The sequence below is a fragment of the Bos mutus genome, chromosome 18 (assembly GCF_027580195.1).
Source record: "Bos mutus isolate GX-2022 chromosome 18, NWIPB_WYAK_1.1, whole genome shotgun sequence".
Lineage (NCBI taxonomy): Eukaryota > Metazoa > Chordata > Mammalia > Artiodactyla > Bovidae > Bos > Bos mutus.
Genome location: NC_091634.1, coordinates 12,854,246 through 12,880,054, shown reverse-complemented (window position 1 = coordinate 12,880,054; position 25,809 = coordinate 12,854,246). Strand labels below are relative to the sequence as shown.

At 49.4% G+C, this 25,809-nt stretch overlaps 1 protein-coding gene across 1 annotated transcript in view; it reads left to right on the top strand.

The window, feature by feature from the left end:
• Positions 1–25,809, top strand: part of SPTBN4 (spectrin beta, non-erythrocytic 4) — an 80,712-nt gene that overhangs the window by 47,133 nt on the left and 7,770 nt on the right. The window contains exons 20-29 of the mRNA XM_070387684.1: positions 108–371; positions 13,981–14,205; positions 15,114–15,203; positions 17,280–17,558; positions 17,661–17,791; positions 18,665–18,869; positions 19,881–20,261; positions 21,540–21,784; positions 25,324–25,462; positions 25,557–25,641. Of these exons, the coding sequence (XP_070243785.1) occupies positions 108–371; positions 13,981–14,205; positions 15,114–15,203; positions 17,280–17,558; positions 17,661–17,791; positions 18,665–18,869; positions 19,881–20,261; positions 21,540–21,784; positions 25,324–25,462; positions 25,557–25,641 (2,044 nt within the window). The remainder of the gene's footprint in view (positions 1–107; positions 372–13,980; positions 14,206–15,113; positions 15,204–17,279; positions 17,559–17,660; positions 17,792–18,664; positions 18,870–19,880; positions 20,262–21,539; positions 21,785–25,323; positions 25,463–25,556; positions 25,642–25,809) is intronic.

Below are 25,809 nucleotides of genomic sequence, written 5' to 3'. Positions count from 1 at the left end.
CTCCTTGCTTCCGTCTCTCTCTCCATATCTCTCCCTATGATCTGCTGCCCTCGTATTTCTCTGTCCCTCCCTCACTCTGATTTCCTACCCCCCATCGTCTGGGGCAGGAGGGCCAGCAACTGATGCAGGAGAAACCAGAGCTGGCGGCCTCAGTGCGGAAGAAGCTGGGCGAGATCCGGCAGTGCTGGGCGGAGCTGGAAAGCACCACTCAGGCCAAGGCGAGGCAGCTCTTTGAGGCCAGTAAGGCTGACCAACTGGTGCAGAGCTTCGCGGAGCTGGACAAGAAACTCCTTCACATGGAAAGCCAGCTGCAAGACGTGGATCCTGGTGGGGACCTGGCCACTGTCAACAGCCAGCTGAAGAAGCTGCAGGTATGGCCTGGCTGATGTAGATGGGGGCTTTCTAAACACAGTAGGGCCCCAGCCAGAGTCAGACCCCACTGGAGGTATTTCAGAGGATATTTAAGATAGGGGTTTAGTTCAAATGTGTTAGAAGGGCTGGAAGCGGAAAGGGAATATGAGGCAGTCCAGCTACTTAGTTACTGGAAGCAGCTGCCGCCCCTAGGGCAGGAGAGGAAAGGGAGAAGAAAGATTCAGAGCCAAGAAGGTAGGTAACAAGCACACTGAGGGTTTCTCAGAACCCTGACATCTGTTTCCCTGGATAGAGAAACCAAGGCCCAGGGCTAGAGGGATGGCTTTACACAGAACAATAACAGTATTCATGGGACTTGCCTGGCGGTCCAGTGGTTACAGCTACGTGCTCCCAATGCAGAGGGCATGGGTTTGATCCCTGGTCATGAAACTAAGATCATTCATGCTGTGCCACGTGGCAAACAAATAACAACAAGAAGAAACGGCGTTCATGGAGTGTCCTCTTACTGAGGAAGCCTCCTTGCTCAGCTCTTACTGACTCCCGCCAGCAATCCTGAAAGAGCAGTACTATTATTATCTGCCATTTGACCAACAAGGAAACTGAGGCACAGAAGGTAGCATGCCTGGCCCAGGGACACACAGCCAGACAGCGTCTCCGTCACAAAGCAGGGGCTCTTAGAAGACAGACCACGTCTGCTTTATCTCTGCTTCTGGCCCGGCAGCCAGTGGATGCTCAGTATCTGACTGGTGCGCTGACTGAAGGTTTGAATGTGGGTGTTGAGTCCGTCTCACCTCCCAAGGTGTGACAACTCCTGCCCATACATCTTAGGAACTATGCCTGAGGCTCTGGGGGGTGAACGTATGGCCCAGGGTAGCAAGTGGCCGAGCCTGGATTCAAATCCAGGTCCCTCACCTCTTCACTGCTCCTGCATAATTATGCATCTAGAGTGCTTGACACGGTGTCTGGCAAAAAAAAAGTCGACTGATAATAAAAACCCATGTCACCGGTGAGTATTTATTCAGTTATCTATGCAGCGAATCTGTATTGAGCACTTATGTCAGCACGCCAGGCACTTTTCTAGAATATAGCAGTAAGCAAAACAGACGGAAAATCGCAGCCCCCATGAGGCTCCCATTCTGGAGAGATGGGCAAAGGAGCAAAGAGAAACACACACCTGCATGAGATACCAGGGTCGTTACCGCTTTCTCTACCCCAGTGGTTCTCAACTGCCTCATCTCCAGGATCCCTTACAAACCTCCAGGATCTCTTACAAATCCCTGAGAATCCCAAAGAACTGGTTTGTGTGGATTATATCTCCTGATGTTTACTATATTAAAAATTAAAACAGACATTTTAAAAATATATTTTTATTTATTTGGCTGTACAGGTGTTAGTTGCAGCAGGCAGCATCTTTAGTTGTGGCATGCAGGCTCTTAGTTGTAACATATGGGATCTAGTTCCCCAAACAGGGGTCGAACCTGGGCCCCCTGCATTGGGAGCACAGAATCTTAGTTACTGGACCACCAGTGAAAGTGAAAGTCGCTCAGTCATGTCCAGCTCTTTGCGACCCCATGGACTGTAGCCCGCCAGGCTCCTCTGTCCATGGAACTCTTCAGGCCAGAATACTGGAGTGGGTAACTGTTCCCTTCTCCAGGAGATCTTCCTGACCCAGGAATCAAATCAGGGTCTCCTGCATTGCAGGCAGGTTCTTTACCAGCTGAGCTAAGTCCCTAAAACTGAGACATATTTAAATGATCGGTTTGTTTTAAAACAACAGTAAGGAATCAGTCAGTCACATATTATCCCCAAAGCATTCTTTTTCAAAGAATAGCTATAATTTCCAAAACAATGGAGGCCGAAGGGTGGCTTCATTCTCAGTGTTACAGCCTCCTTTCATGCCTGGCTTAAAAGAGCACTGGAGGGACTTCTCTGGCAGTCCAGTGGCTCTGTGCTTCCACTTCAGGGGGCGTGGGTTTGATCCCTGCGTGGAGAACTAAGATCTTGCATGCCATGAAAAAGGCACTGGATTCTCACTGCTTCTGCATTCCATCTCTTCCAATAGCACAGGCCCTACAGTCCCTGCAGAACCCTGCTGTGCACCTGGGAGAGAATGAGAGAGGCAAATAACACCTTAGTATTTTTAAAAAAATAATAGTTGTAACCTAGGGACTTCCCTGGTGGTCCAGTGGCTAAGACTTCATGCTCCCAATGTAGGGGGCATGGGTTCCATCCCCGGTCAGGGAACTAGATCCCACATGCTGTAACTAAGAGTTTGCATGCCACAATTAGAGATTCTGCGTGCCGTAATGAAGCCTGAAGATCCCACGTGTCGCGACTAAGACCTGGCGCAGCCAAATATTTTTAAAAAATAGTTGAAACCTTGCAGACGCCTTGAAAAGATCTTGGGAATCCCCAAGAGTCCCCAGACCACACTTTGAGAACCACTGATCTGCGCTCTGTGCCCGCCACAGATAACCCATCCCTCCTCTGCAGCAGCCCTACAAGGAGGGGCTGTGGCCATCCTCACTGGACATGTGAGGAGACCACAGCACAGGAAGGGTCTGTGGCTCTCCCAAAGTCACACAGCCACAAAGTGGCCATTCAGGGCCACATTTAGTTCCCAGTCGCCTTCCTCCCTTGATACTCCCAGACCACAGTGGGGGAAGGTGACCCCCTCACTGGTCTCTGAAAAATCCATCACTATCTGAGGTCCACACAGTGTTGGCTGGGTAGACAGTGGGCAGGCGGCGATGGCCTGGCCCCAGGTCTGCTCTGAGATCGCCCAGAGTACTAGCAGAGACAAGTGATGGCCTGGATGGTCAGACAGAAGAGAGAGCAAGAAGCACAAGCAGCCAGGGGCCAAGTGATGAAAGCTAGGGCAGGGGAGGCAGATAGGCCTGGGTTCAAATCCCAGCCTAAGTGTAGTCCTGCTCTGAGCCTGTCATCCCATCTCTGCCTTAACACAGGCGTCCCAGGGCCCCAAGTGAAAGTTGTGCACCAGGGTGTGGTGAGTTCCCAACAGATGGGGATCTGTGACTGTCGGGGTCCCAACCGGAAACAGAAGGCACCCTCCACTGGGGCCAGCAGCAGGGAGCCTTCACTTCTAGGGGGGAGGGAGAGGGGGCATGGAGTCTCCAGACAAGAGCAGGGGCCCTTAGTCAAGAATGGCTACAGGGGCTTCCCAGGTGGCATAGGTTCGATCCCTGATCCGGGAAGATTCCACGTGCCGAGGAGCAGCTCAGCCTGTGTGCCACAGTTGAGCCTGTGCTCTGGAGCCCAGGAGCTGCAACTACTGAAGCCCATGCACCCACCTAGAGAATAGCCCCTGCTCACCACAACTATAGGAAAGCCCATATAGCAGCGAAAACCTGGCACAGCCAAAAATAAAGATCAATCATAAAATTTTATATATATAATATATATATATGAATGACTACAAAAAAAAATAAAAAACACACACAAAATGGCTGCTGCTGCAGGGAGGAGCTGGGAAATAATACATCTACCCCCCGCCCCTTAGTTTTGAAATTCATTTTTTTTTTTTTGGCCATGCTGCAGGGCATGTCAGATCTTAGTTCCCCGACCAGGAATCGAAGCCTCGCCCCTTGCAGTGGAAGCACAGAATCTTAACCTCTACTGATTTTGAAATTCTTAACATGTGAATCAAAGGACCTGCATTTTAATTTTGCACTGGGCCCTGCAAATTACGTATCTGGTCCTAAGCCCAGCCCAGCTGGAAGCCAGAAGGCAGGGGAGCCAATTGCTGTGATCCTTATAGGGCACCACCCACCCAGGGCACAGAGCAGGATGGAGAAGCTTAGACTGTGGTCAGGAGGGGCAAACCAAGACCTCTAGCACAGTAACAACTACAGCTAGGATTATTCATTGTCTTGCAATGTTGGCTAACTCTTTCCAGCAGCTTATTGCAGTGGATAAAAGCACAGACTTGGCACTCGGCGGTATGGGTTTGAGTCAGAGCTCTGCCACTCACTAGGTGTGTGATGTTAGGTGCATGGCTTGACCTCTGGTCTGAGCCTCTGATGCCTCTTCTGTCCAACGGAGAGGACCCTAATACTAAGCCACTCGGTGACAACAGGGCTATGAGAGGCAGTACATGCCAAGGTCAAGGTCGTGTATACTGGAACCTGGCTGCCTGGGGTCAAGCCCAGCTCTGTGATTTATTAAGTGCGTGATCTGGCGTTATTTCTCTGTGCATCAGTTTCTTCTTCAGTAAAATGGACATAATAATATTAGCAACTTCATGTGAACAATGTACAGATTAAAAAATGATGTAGTTTCAGAATTGCTGACCCAGCAAATATAAGAGACAATACTTGTTTACAGGTTTTAAATTTTTAATTGTCTCCAACCAAAGGGTACATCATTACTGTACTGTATTAGAAAGTTGGGTTATTTCTCTGTCTTCCATAGATGATGTTGACTGTATGAAATACTTGTTTCATTTGTTTCTGATTATAGTCCATTTTGGCATTTACCCCCTCCCCCATCCATGTAGCTTTTTAAAAATGTATTTGGCAGGGGTCGAGTGGGGGTTACTTCCTGGTAGTCCAGGAGCTAGGATTCCAAGCTCTCATTGCCGAGGGCCTGGGTTCAATCCCTGGTTGGTGAACTAAGACCTCACAAGCCCGGCAGTGCATCCAAAAAAGAAAATTCAGTTTGAAAAATAATGTCTTTGGATGGGGACGTACTATATGAAACATTGATACAGTGTGAGAAGTTAGAGGCATTTGCAGTTCACCCGGTTGTGACAGATAGCTTGCCTAAGTCCTGATGCCGTTTGATGCATTAAATGAAAGCTCCTTTTCCCAACCATACTTGCCAGTACTTGGTGTTGTCAGATTTTCTAGATTTTTCCCCAGTCTGGGGGATGGGAAGCATTTCTCACTGTGGGATTTGCATTTGCAATTAGAAGGGGCAACTAACGCCCTTGAGAGCACACCCGTCTCCCTTTCTGGCCATTTAGGTTTCAGAGGGAGGGTTTGGGGCCCCCTGCCCTGGACAAGTGAGGACTTGGCTTGACCCTCCACAGGGCGGTGGGTTCACAGGGCGGCAGGTTCAGCCCCACACACCCTAGAGAGCGTGATGTGGGGTCCCCATAGTTTAAGGGAGAGACTGAGACCTGGCGGGGATGAGGGCCTGGCTGGGAGGGTCACACGGCGATGAGCAGGCTCCAGCGCGGGACTCCTGGGCCTTTTCTCCAGCAGAGGGCGCCCGAGGCGGGGAGTGACTCAGTGGGCCGAGGCCCCCAGACGGAGTCCAGCTGGGCCTCAGGAGCTGCCCCTGGGGGAGGGAACTCCCGTGGCCCCTGCTGACCGCTGGGGCCCGCCTGAGATCCCAGACACTGGGCTTGTGCAGGAGGGAGGGGGGCGATCCAATGGGGCACATTTCCCGGCTGCCCCACCCCTCAGGGTACCCGATCCCGGCTGGGCTGGGGGAGGTGGGGCCCCGGGTCCGAGGGGCGTGGATACGTGAGTTCTGTCTCCCCTTTCTGCCTCGCTCTGGGCCTGTCTCCCAGCCCTGCTCCCCCAGTTCCTCCGTGTCTCCGTTTCTCTTCGTTTTTTCCCCTCTCTGTCTCTTTCTCACCTGTCTTTCTCTGCATCTCCATCTTGCTCTCTTCACTTCCGTTCCCCTTCTCTGCCCCTCTCCCTTGACCTCTCCTCCTGCCTGCGTCCTCCTCGCGTCCTTCGTGTCCCTCCATCCCAGCCTCTGCAGCAGCCTTTCTGGAACCCTGGTTCCCAGGTCAAGGCCACACGACACCCTCCCCCCAGTCCTCCTTTGGGGCCTCCTCCAACTGTCCTTCCCAACTGAGGGGCCATATGGTGGAGTCCCAAGCCCCTGCTTTCCCAGTCCCCAGGGGCCAGGCCAGCTGGTCTGGCTCAGCCTCGGGCTCTCGCTCCAGGAGGGAAGGGGGAGCTGGTCTCCTGCCATCTGAAGGGGACCAGCAAGGGGAAAAGGCAGTAGAAGCTTTGCAGCTGCTGGGCTGAGTCCCCAGAGAGTCCTTACCCACCCAACCCTGAGCCAGAAAACACTCTGGCCAAGGAAACACCCTCTTTAACCGAGAGGGATAGGGTGGGGAGGGAGGTGGGAGGGGGGTTTAGGATGGGGGGGGGGACAGACATATGTATACCTGTGGCTAATTCATGTTGATGTCTGGCAAAAAAACATCACAATATTGTAAAGTAATTATCTTCCAATTAAAATAAATTAATTGAAAAAGAAAGAAAACACCCTCTTTGCCCCTTTTCAGTCTTTGTCCCACATTTCTTCATCTAGCTCAGCATGGCCCAGAGTCAGGAGCCACACCTGCGGGTTCAAACCGTCCAGGGTTTGAACCCACATTCTAATACTGTGTGACTGGAGGTGACTAACCCCACCTTTCTGGACCTACCTCATCATCCCGGATTGCAGAGAAGGAGAGTAACCGAGAGCCATGAGGGTTTTGTGGTTACCTTGTCCTGGCTTCAAATTCTGGTCCTGGAAGTTTTCACTCTAGACCAGGCACTGATCTTCTCTGAGTCTTAGTTTCCCCATTTGGAGTATGGGAAGGCGGCATGTAGGGCTTCCCTGATAGCTCTGTTGGTAAAGAATCTGCCTGTAATGCAGGAGATTCGGGTTTGATTCCTGAGTCGGAAAGATCCATTGGAGAAGGGATAGGCTACCCACTCCAGCATTCTTGGGCTTCCCTTTTGGCTCAGCTGGTGAAGAATCCGCCTGCAATCCGGGAGACCTGGGTTCGATCCCTGGGTTGGGAAGACCCCCTGGAGAAGGGAAAGACTACCCACTCCAGTATTCTGGCCTGGAGAATTCCATGGACCGTATAGTCCATGTGGTCGCCAAGAGTCAGACACGACTGAGCGGCTGTCACTTTCACTTTCAAGGCAGCAGGTGGGTCTGAGCAGCAATCAGGTTGTTATGGGGGATCTGGGTTTGCGTCACCAGGTGGCAAAGCACCTGAGGTTCTTTTGGAAATAGGTGCCTCTGTGTTTTGTTGATTTGGTTTGGTTTTTACCTTGAATTTGAATGTCTTTTTAAAAAGGAGATGTTCCATACCACAAAATGCACTTTTTAAAAGTGTATAGTTCAGTGGTTTTTAGTGTATTTGCAAAGTCGAGCAACTCTCACTATTAATTCCAACACAGTTTCATCACCTTGAGGAGAAACCCTGCGGGGCTTCCCGGGTGGCTCAGTGGTATAAATCTGCCTGCCAACGCAGGAGACTCAAGAGATGGATCCTTGGGTCGGGAAGGTCCCCTGGAGGAGGAAATGGCAACCCACTCCAGTATTCTTGCTTGGGAAATCCCAGGGACAGAGGAGCCTGGTGGGCTACAGTCCATAGTGTCACAAAAGAGTTGGACATGACCAAGCGATTGAGCACGCAACGAGAAACCCCATCCTTACTCACTCTCTCTACTAGTCTGCTTACTCTCTCTACTAGTCTGCTTTCTCTCTCTACACATTTGCCCATTTTAGACAGTTCGTATAAATGGAATCATGCAATATATGGCTCTCTTTGTTTTCTGGCTTCTTTCACTTAAAGTTTTCAAGAGTCATCCATGTCGTTCCTTTGGTTGTAACATTTCAAGCTGGTTTAATTTTTTTTTTAATGTTAACCTTTAATACCAAGAGAAGGAGAAGAACATGGTGACCAATCCAACAAACAAAAGCAACACACATTTATGGAGACTTACTTTGTGCCCCGCATGGAGCCAGGAGCTGGGCTCCAGCTGTGAGCAATATGAACATCCCCATCTTCCCTGACCTCATGGGCTGTTGTGAGGATTAACTTAATTCATTCTTGTCAAGTGCTGAGAGCAAACACGGTGTGTTACCCATTATTGCTGTTATGGTAAGAAGTTCAAACGGAAGGGTATGATGTGAAAAGTAAAAAACCTTTCTCCTCCACATGCAAGTCCCCCTCCCCAGGGGTGTAAGTGCTCTCAACTGTTTCTTCTCTATCCTTCTAGAAATATTCCATGCATACCTCCACACGTACACATGATATGTGTACCACAGTGAAGCTTGCCTTTTCCCTTGGCCGAACACCCTAGGCATCCCTCCTTGTAGGACATACCCAGTCCTTTTAAACTGTTGCATGATATACCAGGGGATACTTTGACAATGTCATTGACCAGCCTTCTGTTGAGAAGCCTTTAAGGCCATTTCTGAACTTCTGCTAGTATAAATAATGTCACAACAGACATCCCTGTCTGTGTGTATTTAAGCCTGTGTACAAATATTTTAGAATTAATCCTCAGGACTTCCCTGGTGGTCCAGTGGCTAAGACTCCATGCTCCCAATGCAGGGCGCCTGGGTTCAGTCCCTGCTCAGGGAGCTAGATCTTGCATGCCACAACTAGAGATCCTAATGCCGAAAAGTAAAGATCTTGCATGCTGCAAGTAAGACACAGCACAGCCAGATAAAGATGTATATATTTACCACTGAACCACCTGGGCAGCCCCCCTTCAGTGTTTAGGAAAATGCAAATTAAAATTACTACAATACAGTATCTCTCACTTCTCAGATTAGCGGAGATAAAAAGCTTGCAAATACCTAATGATGGTGGCCATGTGGGGAGATGGATGGTTTTAAATATACACGTTTATATTATATATGTATATAAATATATATTCTTTTCTTATATATGTATATTTATATGTGTATTATAAGAAATATATATTAGAAAATAATTCTCAAAGTAAAATTATGGTACCAGAAGACTTATGCATTAAACTTTTCCCCTTATTTCTTTGCTTCTTTCCCTTTTTTTTTTGGCCACGCAGCTTACGAAATCTTAGTTCCCCAACCTATGCCCTCTACAGTGAAAACAAAGAGTCCTAACTATTGGACCTCCAGGGAATTCTCTAAACTTTTTGATAAATATTACCAAATATCCTCCTGAAAAGGCAGTGGACACACTTGCAGAGTGACAGCCATCCATCTCCCCACATGGCCACCTTCAACAGCTGTTAGCAAGCCTTTTATCTCTGCTAACCTGAGAATCGAAAGATAATTGGTTTGTGTTATGTTAATTTGCATTTTCCTAAACATTGAAGGGGGGACTTCCTAGGTGGCTCAGTGGTAAAGAATCCTCCTGCCAATGCAGGAGACACAGGTTCAATCCCTGGGTCGGGAAGATCCCCTGGTGAAGGAAATGGCAACCCACTCCGCTATTCTGGCCTGCAAAATTCCATGGACAGAGGAGCCTGGTGGGCTATAGTCCTTGGGGTGGCAAAGAGTCAGACATGATTGAGTGACTAAACAACAAGACACTGAAGGAGCCTGAACATCTTTTCACATGTTTAATGACCAGGTACTTCTGTATCCTTTGCCATGTTTGTAAGAAAGGTTACATATTAAATAGGTGTTTGAAATACTTGGCATTTTTCTAGAAGTAGAAACATAGCAGTCCCTGGAATAATTCCATCTCAGGCCACATGGCCACTTGCTCCAGAGGGATGAAGGGGTTTTCATTTCATGGGGAACTGGAACTTACAGCCTTAATATTTCAGACTATATTCGCAAGTGTCCTCAATTCTAATGTGTTTTTATTTTCTACATATCACTACAATGATTTTCTTAATAAAAAAGTTTTGGGGAATGACTATTTCATTTTTCTTTGATTTCTACCACTCGTGTGTCTAAAAAATTTCCATTGGACATGACTTTGATTTGTCACTTAACCATTTTTCTGACTCCTACAGATTGTGAACTGTATCAACTGAGACTCTTTGAGATGCAGTTCCTAGGACTTAGGCTAAAAGGAGCTGGAAGTTGTTGGCTCATATAGCTGGAAGAACCAGGGGTAGGAGCTTGGGGTAGGAGCTTGGGGCATGGCTGGATGGGCCCCACAAATTCTGTCCTTTGGAGTTTCTCTTTGTTTCTGCACCCTCCTTTCCTCTGTGTTGGCCTTATCGTTGGGGAACCTGTTCTCTCTTGGTGGCAAAATTGTCTCTATTATCCCAGGCCTGTGTTCTTCGAGCTTTAGAAACAGGTTGAGAAGGAGACCACCCCTTTTCAGCTCACATGCTTTTCCAGAAAAAGTGTGAAGAGTTTTCATTAGCTGATCTTAGGTCACATGCCATCTCTTACCCAATCCTTGTGGCCAGGGTGATTCAGTGTTCTTCTTGGCCAGGCCTGAGTCACATGGCCATTCTTGGACTGATGGGTTTCATCAGCCCCTCAGGAAGCTGAAAGAGTTTTCATTGGCCCAGCTTAGGTAATAAGACCATCCTTGATCAATCCTAGTGGCCACAGTGGTTTCTGTGTTTTGATTGGCCAGGTTTGGATCACGTGGCCCCCTTTGGCCCTCTAGGTTTTAGTAGAAGACCGATTAAGAAGCTCAGTTTCTCTGGTGGCTCAGCAGTAAAGAATCTGCCTGCCAGTGCCAGAGACATAAGAGATGCAGGTTTGATCCCTGGGTAGGGAAGATCCCCTGGAGAAGGAAATGGCAAACCACTCCAGTATTCTTGCCTGGGAAATTCCATGGGACAGAGGAGCCTGGAGGGCTACAGTCCTTGGGGTCACAAAGAGTTGGGCTGGAGTTAGCTACTACACAACAAGAAGTTCAGGATCTGAGAGTGGGATTTGAGGTGCCAGGAAAGAAAGGACCAATTTTGGGCAGGCAAAAGCAACGGGCTCTGCACTTCAGAACCTTGCAACAAAAGTCTTGACTTTGTTCTTAATATGCCAGCTTTGGGTTGCAGTCTTTTGCTTTAATCTGTTACCACTTAATTTCATTCCTGTTATTTTGTTTTCTATATTTCCCCCATCTGTTTAGAATCACACAAGTAATACATAAATATATTCTTTTGTTAAAAGCTACTGTTATCTTACAGATCTTTAGTAAAACATAAAGTCTCCCTTCAACATGCCTCCGGATCCCACACTCCAAAGAGAACTTCAATTATTATTTGGTATGCATCCTTCTAGACCTCTCTTTATCTGTTAATAGAGGTACCTATATGGATTATTAATGGTTTTATTTTCTTCATGCTTCAATTCTTTCTTAATTTATTTATTGGCTGCACTGGATTTTCATTACTGTGAGTGGGGCAGGGGGCGGGGTGCTATTCCTGTTGCAGAGCATGGGTTCTAAGGGGCTCCGGCTTCAGCAGTTGCAGCACATGGCTCAGTAGTTGTGATGCATGGGCTTCATTGCCCCTCGGCATGTGGAGTCAAACCCATGTCCCCTACATTGGCAGGCAGATTCTTAACCACTGGACCACCAGGGAAGTCCTAATTGAAATTCTTGAATAAATAAATATAATGATTCAGACATCAAAAACTGTATAAAAAAATCCTATGTGAAAAATCTCACCTTCATCCCTGTCCCCATTCACTAAATTCTCATGCCCCCAGTAGGTACCATCTGTGATTAATTTCTTCTTTATTCCAGGGAAGTTTTATGCATGTGCAACTTACTGCAAGTATCTATTCATAAGTACAAATATCTATTCATAAGTATGTTCTAATTTTTTTCCCTCTTAACAGTAAGTCTTGGGTATTATTCCATATTGATGTGGATTTGTTTAATCATTTCACTCTTGATGGACATGGAGGTTAGTTTTTCCATTTTTTTTCCATTATAAACTCTGCTCTGATGAGATCTTTATTTATTTATTTGGCTGTGTTGGGTCTTAATTGTGTCACGTGGGATCTTTGTTACACCATGTGGGATCTCTTCTTTCGGCTCAAGGGCTGTCTAGTAGTGGCATGAGGACTTAGTTGCATTTGGGATCTTAGTTCCCCAATCAGGGACGGAACCATTCTGCTGCCTTGCAAGGTAGATTCTTAACCACTGGACCACCAGGGAAGTCCCATGATGAGATCTCTGGACAAACATCTCTGCTATGATGAAAATCCTTGGACGAACATCTTTGTGCATACATGCCACTGTTTCTTTAAATACATTCCTGGAAGTGCAAGTGCTGGTCAAAGCATTTTGACACATACTGCATTTTGATAATACCTGCCAAACTGCCTTCCAAAAGGCTCTTACTAATTTACACCACCACTGACAGAGGCTGAGTGTGCCCATCTCCCTATATTTTTGCCAACACTAGATATTATCCATCTTTCCCAATTTTGCCAATCTGATAAATAGAAAAGAATACCTTGTTTTCATATGTATTATCCCAATGATTAGTTAGATTGGGCATCATTTCCTGTGCTCGTTTTTTCTTCTTTGTGTTGCCTGTTCACATCTGTTGCCCATTCCTCTTTCGGGCAATCTCTCTTTGCTGATGTCATTCATTTGTGCATTGGACAGACCACAGTAGAAGGTCTATTACATGCCAGACATGGTTCTAGACACAGGGAAATACATAGGTGAAGAGAGACACAGCCTCTGCCCTCATGAAGCTTATAGTCTAGAAGCAGACCAATAAAACAAAAGCCTCATGAGTAAAGACGGTTATCCGATGGTGTTTAAGTGCCGAGGAGACAAAGGGAGCAGGATAAAAGGGAATTCTTTTACTGTTAAAGAAACTAGTTCCTTGCTCTAACACATATTAAATGTTTTTCCAGTTTGTCATTTGCCTTCAAATCTAGAAACTTTGGTTGACACAAAACTATTCTTTGTGGCCAAGTTTATAAATCTTTCCCTTTACGGTTTATATGCTTGGAAATATTTTCTCCATCCCAAGATTGTAAAAACTTTTGCCCAGATTTTCTTGGTATGCCTTATGGATTTACTTATTCCACTTAAGTTTTTAATCCATCTGGAATTGTTTTCAGCATAAACAGTGAGGAAGGAATCCAGTGAAATTGGTCAGCAACTTGGCCCATGACCATTCATTGAATAATCCATCTCCTTGGAGACTGGAAATGGCATCTGTAAACTATATGAATTCTCCTGTGTATTTGGGTCTGCTTTTGTACTTTCTATCTCTCCCTGTGGGCCATCAACCATTTAAATCACTATAGCTTGTATTTATTTTTATTTATAATTATTTATATTTATTTATAATTATTATTTATTTATTTATTTGGTTTCTCCAGGTGTTAGTTGTACATGTGGGATCTTTATTTGTGGCATGTCAACTCTTGAGTTGCGGCATGTGGGATCTAGTTCCCTGACCAGGGATTGAACCCCGGCCCCCCGCATTGGGAGATTGGAGGCTTAGCCACTGGACCACCAGGAAAGTCCCTGTATTTATTTTTGATATTTGAAAAGATTGACTCTTTGGACAAATTACCTAACTTCTCTGGGCCTCAGTTTGCTCCTCTGTAAAACAGGGATACCACCAACTTTGAAGGGTTTTTGTGAGAACTGATGGGCTGCTTTAGTCCAGGGACTCAGGCAAGCCTCATTGAAAAGGGAATAAGTAGTTGAACTGAAATCTGATTGACAGGGAAGAGCATGTCTGGCAGAGAAAATAGGAATAGAAGAGGCCTTGAGTCGGGAACTAGCTTAGTGGGTTGCAGGGATCAGAGAGGAGGACAGCGCTTCTGGAAGGAACTGAGCAAGGGGAGAGTGGAATAGTAAGCCTCGACCAGGAGGTTGGCTGTCATCATAAAGGAACTTGGGAGACACTGCGGGATCGGGAGGGAGGCCGGGGCCTGCTGACCCTGCCCTTCTCCCTTCAGTCGATGGAGTCGCAGGTGGAGGAGTGGTACCGCGAGGTGGGGGAGTTGCAGGCGCAGACGGCAGCGCTGCCCCTGGAGCCAGCGAGCAAGGAGCTGGTGGGCGAGCGGCAGAACGCGGTGGGCGAGCGCCTGGTGCGCCTGCTCGAGCCGCTGCAGGAGCGCCGCCGCCTGCTGCTCGCCTCCAAGGAGCTGCACCAGGTGGCGCACGACCTCGAGGACGAGCTGGTGAGGATCTGCGCGGGCATCTGGGGCGGGGCCCGGATGAGAGGAGGAGCATGCGAAGATGGGGCGGGGTCAGCGGGCAAAGGGGGTGGAGACTGGGGTGGGGGCGGGGACATGGCTCTTAGGAGGGTTCAAAGGTGGAGATGGCGGAGGGACCTATCCACTAATACGCCGATAGACTCCGTCATTCGATCCTTAAGTTTTTCATTTACTCGCGCTTATTCATTTATTCATTCATTCATTCACTCACATTTCATTAACACTTTGACTCGTTGATTTATTCATGAAGTCATTGATTTATTCATCCCCTCATCCTTTATTCCTTCCTTCACGCATTTATTTTTCATGTATCACTCATCCATTCAGTTCCTCATTCAGTCATTCACTAATTTGCTCATTCACTTGATCGTTCTGGGCCCTTTCTTACATGACGCTAGGGTCACAGGAGTGACCACAGCAAATCCCGTTCCTCCAAAGGGGAAAACAGACTTATCCTAAGTCAGGGACAGCTCAAGATGGTTAGGAATGTGATGGGGGAAGCTAGGGGACTGTGGGAGCCCAGAGGAGGCAATTGGCCAAGTTTCGAAGTCAAGAGAGACTTCCCTGGAGGAGGGAATGTCTAAGCTGAGACATCAAACAAGAGCTGAGCCTGCTGACGGGTTGGGAAGGGAATTTTCCAGGAAGCACGACCTGCCTATGCAAAGGCCGAAGGTAAGCAGGAACCTGACTCAAATGCAGAGAGCCAGTTAGAGCATGTCCAGAGAGCAAGTGGAAGACGTGAGCAGGCGTTTAGTTGAGGGAGGCCCTTGGTTGCTATGGAGGCTTAGATGCTTTCAGTTTAGTTGAGATGGAGGGGTCCTTGCCCTGCTCCCTGTGTCCTTCCCTTGACCTGTTCCCTGATTCCTTTCCAGGCATGGGTCCAGGAGCGACTGCCACTGGCCATGCAGACAGAGCGAGGCAGTGGTTTGCAGGCCGTCCAGCAGTACATCAAAAAGAACCAGGTGAGCAGAGCCAGGACAAGGGAGTGGGTTTGGACAAATGACAGAAAACGCTCAAGGTGGTTAAAGCTGAAGAGGAGAATTTATAGGCTCTTATAATTGAGATCTGTGAACAGCAGATACAGATGTGTGCAGGTGCTTCCAAGAGGCCATGAATCTCTCATTTCCATTTTTTTTCTTCCTATTAGCTTTTTTCTAGACCAGCTCGCCTCTCCTGCTGGTAAAAGAACTCTCAACAGATTCAAGTTTACATCCTACAAGGAAAACTAAAGAGAATCTCTCTCAGTAATTTCAGTAGTAGTCCCAGGCATAACTCTTTTTAGCTCAACTTGAGTCACATGTCCACTCTGAACTAACTGTGATGGCCAGGGATTTAGACTGCTCTGAATGGCCTGGTCTGGGCTGAGGGGTCAGCCTTGGAACCTGCATGTGAGATCAGCCTTAATTATCTGGGCTGAGATGGAGGCAAGGCGGTTCCCCAAAAGAAAATCAGGGTCCTGTGACTGGAAGTAAGGAAAATGGCTATCGGGCCATGAAAAAAGAAAACAACAGACAAATAAGAACTCCAGGGACTTTTCTGGTGGTCTGATGGTTAAGACTCCATGCTTCCACTGCAGGGGTCATGGGTTTGATCCCTGGCCAGGGAACTAAGATACTGCATGCAGTGCAGCTGGAAAATAATAATATAATAGTAATAATAATAATAATAATACATTGATTAAAGACTTACTATGTACCAAATACTGTCCTAGGGGGTTATGTCAGATATTTAATCTCTACAATAACCCTATGATGTAGGTATTGTCATCACCTCCTTTTAAAAATATATATATATATATATATAGTTAGGAGAACAGGGCACTGAAGAATGGCGGGGAGGTGGGCACACAAATTATTTTGGAAAGATTCGTGATCGTGCTCTACTAGGTGAAGTTCTTTAAGAGGCTGGGGGTTTTCTACGATTTTGTTTTTCTATCTTGATGAAAATCCTGCTGGTGGTAGACCACGCTAGGAACAAACAAAACTGGCCCATCATTTTCACAGTTGAGGAAATCAGTCAAGCGCCTTTAATATTTAAAATTGGAGATGCTCGAGCTGCGTGTGTGAGAGATTGCGAGATACCCAGGGGCTGTGAAACAAATAATAGCAGCTAATGTTGATTGAGCACCTGCTGCAGGCCAGGCACAGCTGTCAGCATGCCATGGTACCGCAGCCCTACAAGGTAAACATTAGGGGGTGACCACTAGCCATGTGCCTTTGGCAAGTTCTTCAACCTCCCTGTGCCTCAGTTTCCCCATCTGTAAAATGAGAATGATGCTTGGCTCCTGGAGTTGGAGTGAGGACTAAATGAGCGGCTACAGGGACTTCCCTGGCGGTCCAGTGGTCAGGACACTGCCCTTCCACTGCAGGGGGCACAGGTTCCATCCCTGGTTGGGGAACTAAGGTCCCACATGCCACACAGTGTGGCAAAAAGAAAAAGTGACTACATTATGCAAAGCCCTTACTTAGCAAAGTGCCTGGCAGGACTGGGTGTTGACTGTTGTTATCGTGTTATTATTTAATATCTCCATTTACCAGTTGAGGAAACAGAGGCAAAGGAGAGGTTAGCTAAAGAACTCAGCAAGTACGGAGCTGGTTGAGAGAACCTTCTGGAAGTATTCTGTATCCCTATCTGAGTACACAGGTGTAACAATGTGTAAAATGTGTCCAGCTGTATTCCTAAGATGTGTGCGCTGCACTGTAGGTAAATTCTACCCCAACCTGTGTTGAGGCCTGTGTCGGGATCATTAGGCGGGCATCATGGATCACCAGGGATCTTGTTTGAAAGCAGAGTCTCTGGATCCAGCTTCTTGTGTTCAGATCCTGTCAGCCCTTACTGGCTGCTTGTTCTCCTAACGCACTTCACCTCTGCGGCCTATTTTCCCACCTGCAACAATGGGAGGATGAGTGAGGAGGAATCGCGACATGTAGTATCCCGCTCGTCGCCAGCGATCTGCGGCTGTTTGTCTCTCTCTGCTGGGCGGTGCCAGTCGTGCAGGCGCCGAGCCTCTGAACGCCCCTCTCCTCTCCCACCCGCAGGGCCTGCGGCGGGAGATCCAGGCGCACGGGCCGCGCCTGGAGGAGGTGCTGGAGCGCGCGGGTGCCCTGGCGTCGCTGCGCAGCCCCGAGGCTGAGGCCGTGCGCCGCGGCCAGGAGCAGCTGCAGGGCGCCTGGGCCGGGCTGCGGGAGGCGGCCGAGCGGCGGCAGCAGGTGCTCGACGCCGCCTTCCAGGTGGAACAGTACTACTTCGACGTGGCCGAGGTGGAGGCGTGGCTGGGCGAGCAGGAGCTGCTCATGATGAGTGAGGACAAGGGCAAGGTGCGCCCGAGCTGGCGGTGCGGGGGGCCGGGGCGCGGGGGCGGTGCGCTGGAGCCCGGGGTCGGCCGCTGCCGCCTCATCGCGGGCGCCGTGTGTCCCCAGGACGAACAGAGCACCCTGCAGCTGCTCAAGAAGCACCTGCAGCTGGAGCAGGGCGTCGAGAACTACGAGGAAAGCATCGCGCAGCTGTCGCGCCAGTGCCGGGCGCTGCTGGAGATGGGGCACCCGGACAGGTGGGCGGGGCCAGTAGGGAATGGTCCGGCAGGATCTGGAGCTTTGCGGTTGGAAATTGGGGCAGGGCCAGGACTGGACGTTGGGGTGGGAGGGGTGGGTCCCTCTTGGCCCCGTGCTGGTGCTTTAGGATTTTGGCAAGTGGTTGGGGTCCCGCATGGAGGAGCGCTGTGCAAGGATGTTTGAACAGGTCGGACCAGGAGCACTAGGATTTGAGCGTGTGGGAGGAGTTGTCTAGGACTGAGGGGAGAAGAGCGAGCTCAGGGCAGGAAGGGTTCTCTTCCTACCCAGTGTCTGGGCCCCTCTGGGAGTTCAGAAAAGCCTGGAGCACAGTGAATGGGTGTGGCCTGAGACCTCCTGGACTGCTAGTCATGTGGCCTCTCTGAGGTTAAGTGTAGGGGCCGCATCTAGGAGGCTTGGCCCAGGGGTGAGATCCGGGACAGAGGCACAAGGCTCGACCTCTGTCCTTCTGAGCCTGGAGATCCTGACTGGAGGTCAGGTGGGTTGGCTGGGGAACCAAGTAAGGGGTCTGGAGTCCCACCGAAGTTGCTAGAAGGGCCAGGTGTGGGACCGCAGCCTGGAAGGCTGGGCGCACGCAAGGGGGTAAGAGGGAATGATGAGCTTATTAAGCTTAGGGAAGCAGAATTTTCCTTGAGCCCTGAGATGCAAGTGCTGAGTTGGCTGCATTCAAGACTTGTAGAAAACAGAGTCCTGCATGAAGGAGTCTCGGGCTGGGGACTCAGTTCTGCCTGAAGGTTCAGAGGAAACACAGCCCTGCTCTGAGGGGGGTGGCAGGGGCTCAGAGCTCTGTCCTGGAAGTCTTTGGGGGGGGTGCCATCCCTGCCCTTACCTGTCCCCTCCCTGTCCCCCTTCAGCGAGCAGATCAGCCGGCGGCAGTCTCAGGTGGACCGCCTATACGTGGCGCTCAAGGAGCTGGGCGAGGAACGCCGGGTGGGCCTGGAGCAGCAGTACTGGCTGTACCAGCTCAGTCGCCAGGTGGACGAGCTCGAGCACTGGATCGCAGAGAAGGAGGTGGTGGCCGGCTCTCCTGAGCTCGGCCAGGACTTTGAGCATGTCACGGTGAGCAGCGTTAGGAATAAACATGATCCAGGGGCCACTGTGTCTGCTACTAAGGTTCTCCGGCCCCCAGTTTCCCCACCCATAACAGGGCGATTATAATAGCACCACCTCATGGCTCTGTTGAGTCACTGATGGAGTAATATAATGTAAAGCCGCGGCTCCACCCTTTTTGGCACCAGGGTTCGGTTTCATGAGAGACAACTTTTGCATGGACGAGGGCATGTTTTCAGGATGTTTCAAAGTGAAGTCGCTCAGTCGTGTCCGACTCTTTGCGACCCCATGGACTGTAGCCTATCAGGCTCCTCCGTCCATGGGATTTTCCAGGCAAGAGTGCTGGAGTGGATTGCCATTGCCTTCTCCAGGGGATCTTCCCGACCCAGGGATCGAACCCGGGTCTCCCGCATTGCAGGTAGACGCTTTACCGTCTGAGCCACCAGGGAAGCCCCAGGATGTTTCAAGTGCATTACATTTATCGTGTACTTTATTTTTATTACATCAGATCCACCTCAGATCATTAGGCGTTAGATTCCAGAGGTTGGGGACCCCAAAAAAGCACTTAGGGCAGTACTGAACACCCACAGAGCCTAACACAGTGTTAGTTACTATTCTTGGGGTCTTGTTACTTGCTCAGTCAGGTCTGACTTTTTACGACCCCATAGACTGTAGCCTGCCAGGCTCCTCTGTCCATGGGATTTCCCAGGCAAGAATACTGGAGTGGATTGCCATCTCCTTCTCTAAGGAGTCTCTGACCCAGGGATTGAACCTGGATCTCCTGCATTGTAGGCAGATTCTTTACCATCTGAGCTACCTTATTTTATTATTATTGTTATTATTACTGTTACTATTATTGCTATAGAGTGAGTTCTCAGTAAGTGTGGGATGTTATATTTTGTTCTGATGGTCACCATTAGTGTTGTTATTCTGCCACAAGATGGTGGGTTGGAGGGGGCTCGTGTCTACGGCACTTTGCCCATGATGGCACACCACCACCCCCCCACTCCCTGGTGGCAGGTGCTACAGGAGAAATTCTCAGAATTCGCCAGCGAGACTGGCACGGCAGGGCGGGAGCGGCTGGCGGCCGTGAACCAGATGGTGGATGAGCTGATCGAGTGTGGCCACACGGCGGCGGCCACCATGGCCGAGTGGAAGGACGGGCTGAATGAGGCCTGGGCTGAGCTGCTGGAGCTTATGGGCACGCGGGCCCAACTGCTGGCTGCCTCTCGGGAGCTGCATAAGTTCTTCAGTGATGCCCGAGAACTCCAAGGACAGATTGAGGAGAAGCGGAGGCGACTGCCTCGCCTGACCACCCCGCCAGAGCCGAGACCCAGTGCCAGCTCCATGCAGCGGACCCTGCGCGCCTTTGAACATGACCTGCAGCTCCTTGTGTCCCAGGTTGGGGGCTGGTGGCCAGGAGGGGCTGGTGGGAGGGCCTGGCAGCATGGCCAAAGGACAGGGGCAGCAGTGCTGGCAAAAATCAGGCCGCAGACCACATTGAAATTAGACAGTGGAATAGACAGAAAACGGACCACAGAACAGGGAGAAGTTATATGATGGGGCAGGTAGAAAATGGACTGATTGCATGGTGTGCAGAATCAAACAATGACAGGGGAAAAAGGGAGTATAGAATGCCTGATAGAAATCAGAGTGTTTCCAGTGGAGGTTGGGCAGGGGTTCCCTTGAAAACTGCAAAGTGAATCTTACCCAAAGCCCTATGGAGAGTCTAAAAAGAATTGCAAGGAAGTTGAGAGAAATTTGGCTGCAAAGCAAATAGAGATTAGACCGCAGGTCTCTGATAGAAATCACATGATTTTCCCTGGAGAAATTTGATGGGGTTGGATCTCATGAATGGAAGTCAGGGCTAAAAGGAATCAGGGGGTGGGTTTAATAGGAATTAAGAGGTAGATCTGAGAAACCAGATGAAAATGAAGCTGTGTGCCTCACAGGAAGCAAGCCATAGAACTGAAGGAAATAGGGTTGTAGGTCTAGTGGAAGGTAGAAATTGGACAATTATTTTATATATATGATGTGAAAGACCATGAGAAGTCAAGCAGAGAGATTGAATCTGACACAAATATGATGGTCCTCTGAAAGAAGACAAGTGGCTGAAACCATGGAGAGTGAGCAGTGACTCTAACTCACACAGCAGAGCTAGTGGAACTTGGATGGGAGACCTGCTAGTAACTGAATAGCGATTCTGAAGGAAATTGGGTGATAGGGAGTGGCTTGAAACAATTGGACAGCATGTCTAACAGATGTCAGAGTGAGGAAGGGTTTCCTGAAAGAAATCGCATGGGTCTGAAACAAGACAGAGGTGGGCCTGAAAAAGCGAGGTGGCAGCCCCAGTAGAAATAGAGCTCTCAGACTAGAAATCAGACAGTGGGCTGAAAGAAACCTGACAGTAGGTGCAAAAGAAGTCAGAACGCAGGTCAGTCACAGAAACATTAGGCAGCAGACATGAGAGAAATACGGTAGTGGGTCGAAAAGAAGTCAGAGAGTGCGAAGGTCAAAAAGAAAGCGGGCAGTGGCTAGGAATGGATCCCACTGGAATCTCAAGGGTGTAGGCTCCTTACTTCTTCAGGCTCTGCACCCAGTCCACAGATGGGGGGTGGGGGAGACGGTGGAGCCTGGATCCCCATGGAGGGCTGGTGCTCAACCCCATGTTGCCCTCAGGTACGGCAGCTGCAGGAGGGGGCAGCCCAGCTGCGGACGGTGTACGCGGGCGAGCACGCGGAGGCCATCGCCAGCCGGGAGCAGGAGGTGCTGCAAGGCTGGAAGGAGCTGCTGGCAGCCTGCGAGGACGCCCGCCTGCACGTGAGCTCCACGGCCGACGCCCTGCGATTCCACAACCAGGCCCGAGACCTGCTCTCCTGGATGGATGGCATCGCTGGCCAGATTGGGGCAGCTGACAAGCCCAGGTGCCCCTCTTCCCACCTCGGGTTTCCTCCCTGCCTCCGGGCAGCCACTCTCAGCCCCTCCACAGTCCCCTTCCCATAAAAAAAAAAATCACCATAGCCAATACCTGCATGGCTCCACTGCCTGCCATGCATTGTTCTACAGGCTCCTCATGTGTGCAGACCCCTTGTCACACCTGGCATCGAGCTCAGAGCACAGGGCATCCTTTGCCTCTGTAGGGGTGTCACAGCATGGGATGGATTAAAGCCAGGATAGGGATGGGGAGGTGTATATGGGGCTTGACCTAGTAGGCACTGACTGCTCACATCATGGCTTGATGTGAGTGTGCAGCAGAAGCCTCTCCCTCAGTGGTTGGGAACCAGTGTTCTTCTGTCATTAACCCTGACATGAGTTGCTGGGCCTTCTACATCCAGCTACAGATGAGGAAAAGAGAGCTGAGGATACAACCGGAGGTTTTAGAGACTAAACCTGCACTCGCATCCCTTTGGCTCAGTGGTCCAAACCTGTCTGCTAGGGACTCTGGGAAATGCAGTCCAGCAGTGTGTCCAGGAAAACAAGGACGTGGAGAGTAGTGGATACATAGCATTGTCTCTGTGACTGTGAGCACTTGAGTCTGCATTCATTTACTCAGAAAATATTTACTGATGCCTACCGTATGCCAGAGGGCTTCCCAGGTGGTGCTAGTGGTAAAAGAACCCGCCTGCCAACTCTGGAGACGTAAGAGATGTAGGTTTGATCCCTGGGCTAGGAAGATCCCCTGGAGGAGGGCATGGCAACCCACTCCAGTATTCTTGCCTGGAGAATCCCATGGACAGAGGAGCCAGGTGGGCTACAGTCCATAGGGTTGCAGAGTCAGACACGAGAGAAGCAACTTAGCACACACGCATGCATGCACTGTATGCGTGTAAGGTCAAGCCCCTGACTGGTGCAGCTGACATTCTGAGGGAGGAATCAGGCAACAGATAAGTCAATAAACAAACACTTAATATTATTCCAGATAGTAATAAAAGAAAAATAAAGCAAAGTAAGGGGACCTGAGTGCAGTGATGGTGAGTTGGGTAAAGTTTTGGGGGAAGGGTCTTCCAGGTGAAAGGATCAGCAAGTGCAAAGGCCCTGAGGTAAGTTGTGGTTAGATATGTTTGCAGAAAAGCTAGATGATCATTGTGGCTGGACAGAGTGAGTGAGTGGGAGAGTGGAAAGTGGTAGGAAATGAGGTTAGAGGGACAATAGCATGGTGAGGGCTTCCCATATGGCGGTAGTGTTAAAGAATCCACTTGCCAATGCAAGAGATGCAGGAGACATGGGCTGGATCCCTGAGTCAGGCAGATCCCTGCAGTAGGAGATGGCACCCCATTCCAGTATTCTGGCCTGGAAAATTCCATGGGCAGAGGAGCCTGGAAGGCTGCAGTCCATGGGGCCTAAAGAGTCCAACATGACTGAGTGCTGGGCGTGGTGAGGAGTTTCCCTTTTTTGGAGTGAAATGGGGGCCACCGGAGAGTTTGGAGCAGGAGGAGGGGGTGATGTGATATGATGTATATTTGAGAAAGATAAATCCAGGTGCTTGTGGAAAATGAGAGTGTGGAGAGCCAGGGTAGAAGCAGGCAGGCTGCTCAGGAGGCTCCTGCCATCATCCAGGGCACAAGGCGACGTTGGCTTGACCCAGGGTGGCGGCTGAAGAAATGGGAAGAAGTGATTAATTTTAAGAAAAAATGATTTAAAAAATCTTTTTATTATGAGAAACTTCAACTCTCCACTGAAGTAGCAGTGACAGAGAGAACCCACGCGTGCACAGTGAATACCCGGCCAGTCTTCATCTATGTACTCCCCTCCGCCCCCTCCACCCTAAGCTGAGTTATTTTAAAACAGATACCAGATTTCCTATCATTTCACAGAGTACATTTTTAAACATTTGTTAAAGATTTTTTTTAATTTTTTATGGCTGCACTGGGCCTTCGTTCCTGCAGGTTTTCTCTAGTTGTGGCGAGCGGGGGCTACCCTCTAGCTGCGGTGTGCAGGCTTCTCACTGCAGTGGCTTCTCTCGTTGCAGAGCACGGGCTCTAGGCCCATGGTTTAGTAGCTGCAGCTCGTGAGCTCTGGAACTCTGGCTCAGTAGTTGTGGCACACAGGCTTATTTGCCCCAAGGCATGTGAGATCTTCCTGGACTGAGGATCGAACCTGTGTCCCCTGCATTGGCAGGCGGATTCTTCACCACTGGACCATCACGGAAGCGCATTTCACAGAGTATGTTTTAAAGTTATAAATGTCCAGTCTTGACTGATGGATTAGGTTCCAGAGCTGAGGGAAAAAAGAGGAGTTATAGATGAATGATGGGTGAATTTATTGAGGTGGAGAATTTCGGGGAGGGTACGTTCGGGAGACAGGGGAGAATCAGGGAGACTGTTCTAGGCATACTAAGTCTTAGGTAGGAATTGTTACAATGTGGATGATCAGAAATAAATTTGAACATATTCAACATTAAATCTTTTTTTTTTTTTTTTTTGGTCACACTGCTTGGCTTCTAGGATCCTAGTTCCCTGACCAGGGATTGAACACAGTTCCTCAGCAGTGAGAGTGTGGAATCTTAACCACTGGGCTGCCAGGAAAGTCCCTGGACATATTAAGTCTTATTGGGCTATACTTGTTGACTGATGGAACCTTCAGAAATTTGGAATTTGTTTTGACCATATAACAGTTTAGAATGGCGCTGTCCAATAATTATACAACACAGGCCACAAATGTGAGCCACATATATAATTTAAGACTTTCTTGTAACCACATTAGAAAAAGTAAAAAGAAGCAAGTGAAAATTCATTTTAGTAATTCATTTTATTTAACCCATTTGTGTGTGCGTGTGTGCTAAGTTGCTTCAGTCATGTCCGACTCCTTGCGATCCTATGCCAGCCTCCTCTGTCTGTGGGATTCTCCAGGCAAGAATACTGGAGTGGGTTGCCATGCCCTCCTCCAGGGGATCTTCCCAACCCAGGGATCGCCCGTGTTTCTTAAGTTTCCTGCATCAACAGGCAGATTCTTTACCACTAGCGCCACCTGGGAAGCCCTTTACCTAACCAAGGGTACTCCAAAAATGATTACTTCAGCATGAAGTGAATATTAAAATTGAGATATTTTTCCTTCTTTTTTTATACTAAATCTTCAAAGTATGGTGTCTGCTTGATCCTTGAACACATCTCAAATCAGAGTAGCCACATTTCAAGTGCTTGACTGCCACATGTCTAGTGGTTACCCTCTGGGACAGCACAGACTTAGAATTACAGGTTAGTGGAAGCTTCAGAAGTGTAGCTTTAGAGGATTAGAAGAATTGGATCTTGAAATTCTCAGAATCACCAAAGTGGGACATTTTAGCACTCTGGGAGAAGTCGGAATCATTTAATCAGTGAAGAAGGTTGGCCCCTCAAAACTTGGTTGTGGGAGGTGGATGGGGGAGCACCAGCCTGAGGGATCTGGGCTCATCACAAGAAGTGTATGTGGGGTGGGTTGAGGGAGGTGGCCCGTGGCTCAGATCCCTACCTGCCACCCACTGTAGGGACGTGTCATCGGTGGAGGTGCTCATGAACTACCACCAGGGCCTGAAGACTGAACTGGAGGCACGGATGCCAGAGCTGACAGCCTGCCAGGAGCTGGGGCGCTCTCTGCTGCTCAACAAGAGTGCCATGGCTGACGAGGTGGGAGGGGGGCCGGGGGTTCCCCTTTGTCCTCTGTGCCCATTGGGGTGGGGGGCCAGCCCTGATGCCTCTCCCAACCACCTGCCACTCCCAGATCCAGGCACAGCTGGACAAGCTGGGGACCAGGAAGGAGGAAGTGTCGGATAAGTGGGACCGCCACTGGGAGTGGCTGCAGCAGAGTGAGTGTGGGCCTAGACACACGGGGCTCGAGGGCACAGGACATCACGCCCCAGCATGTCAGGAAATGCCCAGAGGGTGACAGAGTCATGCTTGCATATCCCACGGATCCCCAGCAGCAAACACGAAAGCCTGGGCAAGCGGACAAGGGGGCTGCCCTGGCACTGACT